Source organism: Scomber scombrus, chromosome 8 (assembly GCF_963691925.1).
Source record: "Scomber scombrus chromosome 8, fScoSco1.1, whole genome shotgun sequence".
Classification (NCBI taxonomy): domain Eukaryota; kingdom Metazoa; phylum Chordata; class Actinopteri; order Scombriformes; family Scombridae; genus Scomber; species Scomber scombrus.
In genome coordinates, this window is record NC_084977.1 from 15,167,276 (window position 1) to 15,177,436 (window position 10,161).

Sequence of the window (10,161 nt, forward strand, 5' to 3'; positions counted from 1 at the left end):
CTACATTAAAGAATAATAATTGACTTGATGTGATAAGGAAAATACCCATTTTCATTTGTGTTTTTCCTTTTACCAAACTGATAACCCCCACCATACTCTAATCATGAAAGTGCCGTGTTCTCAGGTCAGATAATTCATGTTGATCCATTAACACTAAATGCGAGGGAAAAAACTGTTTCTCAAATACTTGTATTGGTGTGAAGAGATACCACACATGATGGAGTGACGGTTCAAGAGACAGAGGAAGAGGGGGCAGTATAGGTAATGGTGCAGAGAGAGATGGTGGGGGAAGAGGCAGGTTGGTCAAGGGTGCTCCTGGGGCAGAATGATGAAGGGACCCTTTGAAGTACAGATAGGAATGAGTTTCCCGAATCAATACCATCCAGGGTTGCTTTGTTATTAATGCATATAGAGAGGAGACCATATTCAACACTCCTTACCTGACTGCTCAGGCACAAGACCCCCTTATATACACATATACCCACACAAACACATGCACACAGTCCTGCTTCCATCACATTACACTGACATGCATGCATTTCCTTAAGACTTATCTTAAAGTAAAATCCTAATCCTTACCCTAACCTTAAAGCAATTCTTCACCCTAAAATTTGGGCTTGTTTTTGTCCCCAAAAGGGCCACAAGTCCCAACAACATGAGTAATACGTGGTGCATACATATTTACCATTCTACCTCTGCTTTCATCTCCCTTTCCTTATTCCTTCATACTTCTCCAAACATTTTGACATTCTATTTGACAGCTGAATGCACCACACATCTCAAAACTGGTTATTCACAGTGTGAAGCAGGAAACCACCAGGAACCCAGACCCTCAGGGGCCTCAAAGGCTTCAGGTTCATTTAACAGTTTGTGTTTGGGCTTTGGGGTGAGGTTTAGGTAACAGCAGTAGGTTACGGATTAACAACATGTGGACTAACACTCATGTATTCATGTTTCCTTATGATATGGAACAGTGGATGTCTAGAGGTCATTGGTTCAACTGATGACAATTTTGAGTTATTTTCAACACTGACAGCTTTATTATTGAGACAACTCTATTGTTGGTGAGCCAATAAAGCATTAAAATGTCTGAGTGCATGGCTCAACTTACATATTAATTTATTTATTTATTTATTTATTTTTTTTGTGGGTTTACTGAGCTGGAAGAGTCAAGACTCTAAATTCAGTCCAGAATGTGCACAATTGTTTCCCCCTCAATGCTGTTTTGTTTTGCTGTTATCTATTTGTTATTCTGACAGTAAACCAAACAGTGGCTCTGAAAATGAAAATGGGTTTTATGTATGATAACCTAAATGGATTTCTCTCCCTCTCTCTCTCTCTTCACCGCTCTGGGAGCCTGTGGCTATTTATTTGCCTGTGTCTAATTATTCATCAGTGAACACTGAGAAAGAAGCATAGAAACCAGAGTTGTGCATTCACTATACCAGACCAACATTTCTCTCCAAACTGTTTTTCTTCCTCCTATGTGTCTCACATTTTGCAACTTCAGTTTCATTAGTTTTTTACACACTGGATCATCAGCGGTCAAAGGTCGATCATTTGTAATAGATCAGAATATTGTAGATGTATTGCATTATGATGAAACTATTAATTGATTAGTCACAGACATTTTACTTCCAACAGTGTCTCAACTCAAATGTTATGTCCAGATAAAAAATATTGATTACTACAATGCTAATCAGCGTAATCACCATTGTGACCCCACATTAATGTAAAACTCTGTTAACTTAGGCAGCTGGGTAGAAAAGAGAAACATTGCTGAATCTTAATTACCTTAATTAGGCTGAAACTTGCAACAGGCCTACTTAGCTTTAGCAGAAGGGCTATAAAATGCTCTTACTGAGTGCTTTTCACACAAGTGGCCAGCAGAGGACACTGTATGTTCTGTAGCAGGCAAGTCAAAATCCAAGCCAGCACCTGAAGTGTTTGCTATGTGTATAATGTTAACTTGCATACACAAATGAAGTGTTCCTGATTGTCAGGCCTTTGTCAGGATTAGTTTAAGTCAAGCAAAATTAAGTGCATTAAAACAGAAGGTACATTTTAAATGAAATATGAAACATGTCAAATGATGGTTTAGATTAGGAGTTCAGATTGTGTTTGAAACTACAAACCTCACAGTGATAACATCTTTAATGTCTGCAGCCACAGGCTTCGACTGTGAGCAGTAGACTGAATCTTATTGACATCTGTGTTGAACAATATGGAAAACTGAACTGTAAATGTCATTTGTTAGACAAGACTGTCATCTAGTGGTGCTGTCTGTGATATACACACACATCCAACACTTACTAAATATGAAGGGACTCATGGAGGTGACAGCTCCCTTCCACAATAAGTATCCATGTCAGTAAAGTATCGGTTGTTTGATGAAAGATCTGCTGGCTGTTGAGAGACTCTGCTCGATCCTGTCCAACATAACAGGGGCATGTACGTCCCAAATTTTCAATGGTTATCTGCTTTCCTCTGATTTTAGTGATGATGGTGCTGATGTCTTAACAGCAAAGAGGACAGATGTTGCTCATTAAAGGCAGGTGATCACACCCACAACGAGACATAATTGACAAAAGACATAAGAAATGTGATATTTAAGATGGACATACTGTATATGAACTCCATCATCTTACATAAATAATGTTACAAGACTTACATTAGTAAGAAACTAAAGACACACTCATGAAAAGTCTAAATAGACTATTAATCCATTAGCATTAACAGTATGGCAGCTATTAATATGGATTTTTAAACCCATTACGGGCCAGTTAAGGAGCAAAATTATTTATTATCCAGAATGAAAAAAATTAAGCAGGCATTTTGATACAAACACTTGGGTGTAATGATAGTCCATATGTTATCCTGGAAAGATCACACTGAATTAAAGGACAAAACAGAAGTTATTTACTCTGCCACCTTCAATCTTTTGGGGCACAATGACATACGTCTCTCTACTGCTGTGATTATGAGTGGTCTTCAGTATTGTAATACTACATGCCAACATGTTTGTCCACTACTTTAAAGTCAAAGCAGCTCCATCAAATGAAAACCAGCTCAAAGATTTTAGGCCAAACCATTTGAAAAAGTCTATGAATCAGCCTTCCATAATAACATATTCAGGCTGACCAACAACATTGTCTCTGACACCTACAAAACTGGAGATACAGGGCTCCATTATTTAATAGGGTTAGACTGACACACTCTTTTGTACACCAGTCAATCCTAAAATTAAACATGGAGCTTAATCCCAGATTTAATGTACACTGAAGGGCCTTGAATATTGTCTTCTGTGATTATAATGCTGTTAAATGTTTGTATCTATCATCATCATCATCATCATCATCATCATCATCATCATCATCATCATCATCATCATCATCATCATCATCATCATATTAATAGGTAGTAATAGTAGTAGTAATAGTAATAGGTAGTCTCCAACTTTCCTGCAGGTTTTTATTGCTAAATTTTAACTTCTGCACAGCTGATTCAGTGAGAGGCTTCACACTTGTTCAGGAACATCTATGAATCAGCATTTAACTCTTATTTGGACCAGTGATGCAATATGAGAGCTGAGGGGTAAAAAAAAATCGAAAATGCACGGTGCTGACACCGATGGACCTGCAGGTGGCGCCATTGTTCTAGAGAATGAACTTTTCCTTGAGGCAGTGAGATCGTTAATAGGGTGTGGAGGGTGTTGGCAGAGACAGAGCTCAACCCAGTGGATCATCTGTGCGCTTACCAGTAAAACCAGCAGTAAAACTATGCCGTCCTACTGGCGAAATAATATAATTTTAAATTTTTATCGGGAGGAGAACTCATACAAGATTTATACACACCCCCCAAAAAACCCCAAAAAGGTTTAGGTTGGTTTCTTCACCATAAATAACTGCATGTTTTTGTTTGTTTGTTGTTGTTTTCTTTTTAAAATATATTTTATTATAGACACCGTTATGTTAAATGGAACGAAACAAAACATTTATTCTAAACCAAAAAAAAGTTAAATATTAATTTCTTTGCAGTCTAATGTTCTTATACTGATGTGAATAAGCTCGAACTTCACAGCTTTTTAATCTTGTTCTCCTTTTGTGTTGATGCAGGACTGACATCGCGCTTCTGTTATTGTGGAATATTTTCATTGTATAGTCAGCTACTTAAGTAGGCTGCAGTTTAAGTTAATATACTCTCAGTGGTCTAATCATTGGATTTGATGCGAGGGCAAAAAAGGATGTACATGTGATGTGTTCATCAGCTGAATCTGACCCTCTGACTGCATAAAAAAATATCAAAGAAAAGGGAAATATTACACATCTACAGCTTGTCATCTCCAATATGAACTAAAACAAATAAATCTGTGTACTGTCAAATTAAGCCTGTTATTCAATGAAAAAAAGCTTGTGGATGCTTTATGAAATATCTGTTATTATCTGTCTATATCGTCATCCTCTGTTGGTGTGTGCAATAAGCAGTCTGTTAAATTGGTATAAAAATATCGAAGATAGGCCTATAATCAGTACATTTTTATGTAACTAATTAATGTTTTATAATTTATCAATTTGTGAGAGCAGACAAAATTAGAGCCACTGTAGCTGCAGTGTCTGCAAAATATCTATCTATCTATCTATCTATCTATCTATCTATCTATCACGCATTGATAATTTTACTGGGTTGGATTTTCTGTCTTGATGTGTATTTTTCCGTGTTCATGTGCAGAAACAAATAATTTTACTTGTCCGAGGCCTACTTTTTTTTTTTTTTTGTTACACATCTGGAAGGTTCCAGCTGATGCATCGCGGCAGTTTGTTTTTACATGTGTTCTTAAATGATGTTACATGTGGATACTTTTCTCACAACAGTCACAACAGCAGTAATAATGATAATAATTATTATTGTTTTCCACTTTCTTTAAAATAACATTTATTTCCATCATATTCATACAATGTGACAGCACAGCTTGGAACATCTGAAGAGGAATTGACTTGATTTAGCACTTTGTCACAAAATATTTGAGCTGACTAAAGGATAAATGAAGAGTCAAATATAGCATGGCATTTCATAGTACTAAATGCAATATATAATACAGGCAGTTGGAAAAGAACTAAAAAGAAAAAGGTGAGATAAGTGAAATAATACATAAGAAAAAGAGGGATGGCACACATCATTAGTTCAACTTTTACAACAGGAAAATCTTTAAAAGGGTTAACATCCGAAGGATACATGTTGTAATAACTTAATTTCGCCCCGTTTAATATTGCAACAAATGTGAAGGTTGAGTGTGAAAATTATGTTAACTTAAGTTTTATCAACCAGCTGTATAAATTGATGGGCTTAAAATGGTCATAACTCTTTTTTTTTTCAATTCTAAATCCTGCAGTTAACATGAACATCAGCAATAAAAGCATCTGTGTGTAGTTTCAGCCTTTTTGTGCATTGACTGGGTTCACTGTTTACTTCCAGTTTGATCATAATTTGGAATCTATAAATATCTTTTCAGTTATTTTATTGATGGCATAATCAGGTTCATACATGGGAAATGTCATCCAGACTTTTGTAGTGTAACATATAAAATCATTTTTTGAAAATGACACATAAGTGAGTTAAGTTTTTTCGCTCCTCTCAGACCATTTGACTACAAGCCAGATAATCCTATTATGTACAGTCGCCCGTAGCCAAAACACATCACAGATTTTTGCCAGAACATTCAACACTTGTGGCTACAAATACAATGGAGCTTGTCTCTAATGGTCAGTCCAGCAGCCTCACTGTTTATCCGGCGTGTTGTTGACCAAAGGGCCGTACAGGCCGCTGGCATAGCCTTGCTCCTTGTGTAACATTGTCCTGTCCCTTATCAGGTCACTAAAGGCATAGTCCATCGGGGGTCTGAAGCCCAGGGTGGGCATCAACCCGGTGGTGGAGTAGGGCGTCATGAAAGCCAGTCCCCGGCTGTGTGCGGAGTAGGCCAGCCGCAGGGGGTTCAGTCCCAGGTGGGTACCCAGAGGATAGGCTCCCGGGTCGGCGCCGAAGTGCGGGGCGTTGGGCTGCAGAGGTGAAAACGCAGAGCGGTTACTCAGCGTCATGGCTCCGGGTAACATGGGCCTCGTCGGGGCGGTTGTGGATGCGGAGGAAGACGGAGGCTGCTGCGTGCTTTGCAGCATCCTTTCGGCCGTCCATGCCTCATCTGACCCGGCCTTGTTGGCGCCCTGAGCGCCGCTGTTGTTGAGGATCTGCTCGATGGCCTGCACCACGTCCTTACCACAGCCCTGCAGGACGAGCTCCAGGACGCTCCGCTTGTGGCTGGGGAACACTCGGGTCAGGATGTCGATGGCGTTCATGTGTCTGGAGGCCGCGGAGGAAGGGGAGGGCTCCGGATCGTCTTTGTCGGTCTCAGAGCCAGAATCCGAGCCAAGGGAGCTGACGGACCCAGGAGTCTCCTCGCCGTCTTTTAAGGGCTTTGACACCGGAGAGCTGATGAAAGACTCGCTATCTCCGTTCTCTGAGCCCGAACCTCCGTGTCGGCCGTCCGGGGACGAAATGCCCGGGGCCGAGTCACTTTCGGTGGACGCCGGTTTCCCCGCAGTCTGCTGAGAGATGGCGGATCCAGACAGCTGGCTCTTTGAAAACAGCTCGTACTTACTTGAATCTGTTGACACAACCAGAAAATCACAATGCTTAGAAAAGAGACACAATACATGTCAAGTGCCAAAAACATGAGTGCACACACCGTGACAGTATCCAAGTAGGCCTAAAATATAACCGCAATGAATCCGCAAGAGTGGAGGAACCTGCAAACATATGAGCAATGAAGCTCACCTGTGCACCTGTGACTACAGGACAGACACATTTAACAGTAAACCCGTCAGTTTTATATCAGCAGACATACTGCACACTCAAAATAGGTCTATAACTATTTAATATAAATGGCCTGATTCTAGTCCAATAATTAAAAAGCTGTTTAACTGCATTCACCTGACTAATGCGTTATCAAAGGGCTAATAACTGTGATTTAAGGTACTTTTTAAAACAGCTGGAGCCTGGAGGTTTTTATAGACGCCTGTCTGCTCTAAAACAACAGACAACTGCACTTAGAAACATTGATATTCATGCCTACAGCTGCTCCACTCACCTGAGTTGATCTCGCTGCTGACAGAGCTGAACACTTCGTAGTTTTGACGCGGAGGTATGATGCCATTGGCGGCGGCCAGGGCGAGTCCCTCCGCCGTGCCGTAGAGCAGCTGCAGCTCCCGTGCTTCGTTCTCCTCCTGAGCTTGCTGCCGACGCAGAGCCACTTGTGCGGCCATGACCCGCTGCCTCTCTGCGATCAAGGTGCATTTGGCACACATGCAGTCCTTCCAGCGACAGTAGCGCTTGTGGCCCTTCAGCGCTGAAACAACGCCGTGGTTCCTGCAGCGGGCACACTTCGGGGTGCGGGGGTACTTGTCCGAAGCACGCAAGATCAGCGGTGGGCCCCGCAGCAGGCTGCTGGCCATGGACACCGGGATAGAGGCAGCAGCGGCCGCTGCTCCTGGGTGGATTTGAGAGGCAGAGGAGACAGTGGGGAGCTCCTGTCTGAGATCCATGCGTGCTCCTCTCACTGATTTCTCACTTAAGACTTACTAGAAACAAGAAAACGTCGTTTTGTTGTGAATGTTCAGCCGATCACATCTGCTCAGCGGTTCTCAACATCTCTGTGCAACAGGTGAAGTCAACGATGTCTGTCTACTGGCGAGATTATCATGCAGGAAAACGCTCTGATCACAACGATAGAAACTGTTCAAGGACTCTGCTGAAATAATGATCACAGTCGACTTTAAATCCAAAAAGGACAGGAGCCGAGAAGAGTGATCGTTCCCGCTTCGACACAAAGTTAAGAGTGTCCAGGAGGAGCCGAGGTTGCTACTCACCGCAGCCTGAGACACTAACTTCCTCCAGAGATTGTCAGCGGATAGGCTACAGATCCTCTCTCCCCTCTCTATTGTTGCTCCTACGTTTTCATTAGACAAATTTGACAACAATGTGGCGTCTGTCATTGGCCAAAGGGGGAAGGAGCAATCTGATTGGCTTGCCTCTTTTTTTCAACTGTGTCCACCTGAGTTCTTTTTTTCCTCCAAATATCAAGTGTTAAGAATCTGAAGGGAGTTCCGGGAAAGCTCTAATCGATGCTGTGTATTTCCAAAAAATAATTTTTTATAGATTTGAAAAATTATTTCAGTCCCATCAATCGGGCAAAGCAGCGGGCCTTAAAATTCATCATCGCACGATAGGCTATATATCGCCAAATAGGACACTAAAATATAACAATAGCCCTAAAATGAAGGAAAAGTTTCATCCTTTGTAAGATTTTAACTTGTGCCCTTTATTGTTTGGTTTGTTAGTTTATGCCATCCTTGCGTCTAAATGTATTTATACTGCTAATTACAGCCCAGTTTAAGATTTGTATTTCCCCCCAAATAAAGATGATGCGTGACTGTAATCTCATCAGCCTGGAAGGTAAGTATAATTTATTTTATTGATTAAAGAAGATGTTAAGTTTGCTCTGTCTGAAAAAAAAAGTCTATGCAGGTTATCAACTGCAGAAAGTGATCCTATCCTATGATGTAGAACGGTGACCGCGGCTGGTGGTGAAACACACCGTCGTCCACCTTTATAAATGGTCGTCCAAATGATTATTACAGGCTGGAATATACTGTTATTCGTGTGGCTGAGAGGACGTTCATTTACTTTAATAGAAACATTTCCTCCAACTAAATAGTCTCGTGCTGTACTTTTGTCAGTAATATTAAAAATGTTATTTTCGTTAAATGAGTGGATTTAAATAAGCCGACAAACTCCAGTTTTTATGTCTTTAATTCGTTTATTTCAATTTCTTAGAAATATAACAATTTGAAACAAGCGCTCACTTGGAAATGCACTTTAAAAAGTATACATATATTAATTAAGAATTATCCACGCAATAGTTTCTGGCTGTTCTGTTTAAAGAAAAAGTATTTAAAAATAAAATAATAATCGTTCTTCAGTTTTTCTTCTGCCGCCTAACAATACAAACAGTATTTAACAGTCATTTGATCTGGCTCCGCTGATTGTTTGATGAATGCTTGAATAACAGAAATAAAACAAAAACATTCAACATTTTTTAATTGTTTAAATTGTTGTTGAGTTGTAACACTTTTTTGTAATAGACACGCAGATTCCTCCAAATAACTGTTATTATGAATTTATATTATGTAAAGACAACATATTTAATGTCAGCTAAGCATTTATGGTGATACATTCTCAGCTAATTATATGTAACATCCAAATATCATAAAATGTATAAGAAAAATAACAGTTTCATGGTAGCCTTTATGACGTATTTTTATTATTATTATTACTACTACTGCTGCTGCTGCTACTAATAGTATTGTTATAATTATTATTATTATTATTGTTGTTGTTGTTATCATTATTATTATTATTATTATTATTATTGTGGTTGTTGTTATCATTATTATTACTATTAACGTGCAAAGTCCAATTAAATGAAGTTGTCTTATACAGGTCAGCATTAATACATAACAGTCTGTTTGCAGTGTTTTAAAGGGTTGGTTATGTGTTACTGAAGACAGAAGATATTTCTTTGTTCTTAATTTTCGTTAATATCATTTTTAACTTCATCAGAGTTGACAAACAACAGACACTGCATGTGTTGTTCTTAATGATAGAGTACTGATATGCTTCCATAGATTAATCAAGTCTTCATCTCAGAGAGCTACAAAGGAGCAACGCGCGCAAACCACCTGCTCCCTCACCTGTTAACTCGGGAGGAAACTCATGCAGCCACTTCAGATTAAAAAGTTATAGATGTTTTTTTTCAACAATTGTCAGTCCCTCAGAGGACGAGAACAAGTGAACAACAACAACAAGCTGATGGAGAAAAAAATGGCTGTGCAGCCCTCGTCTCTCCCCTCCCAGCCTCATTGTTTACTTTCTGAATCACTGTAAGCAAATGCCATCTGTTTCCCTCGCCGCTGTCATCTGCACCTTAATTACCTAGCCAACAGGCTAATAGAGACGATATTAAAACTACATCTTTTTGACATTCAAAGTAATTATCTGCACGGGCGACGTTCTCGCTGGGACAAAACGTGCCCGTCCTGCATGCGTAAAGTG

At 39.8% G+C, this 10,161-nt stretch overlaps 1 protein-coding gene across 1 annotated transcript; it reads right to left on the reverse strand.

Annotated features, from left to right (window-relative positions):
* Positions 1 to 5,774: 5,774 nt before the first annotated feature.
* dmrta2 (DMRT-like family A2) lies at positions 5,775 to 7,592 on the reverse strand. Its single transcript, XM_062424427.1, has 2 exons — positions 7,130 to 7,592; positions 5,775 to 6,655 (listed from the first exon to the last, which is right to left on the reverse strand). The coding sequence occupies exons 1-2, from the start codon at positions 7,590 to 7,592 to the stop codon at positions 5,775 to 5,777; spliced, it is 1,344 nt and encodes a 447-aa protein (XP_062280411.1).
* Between the last annotated feature and the right edge of the window lie 2,569 nt (positions 7,593 to 10,161).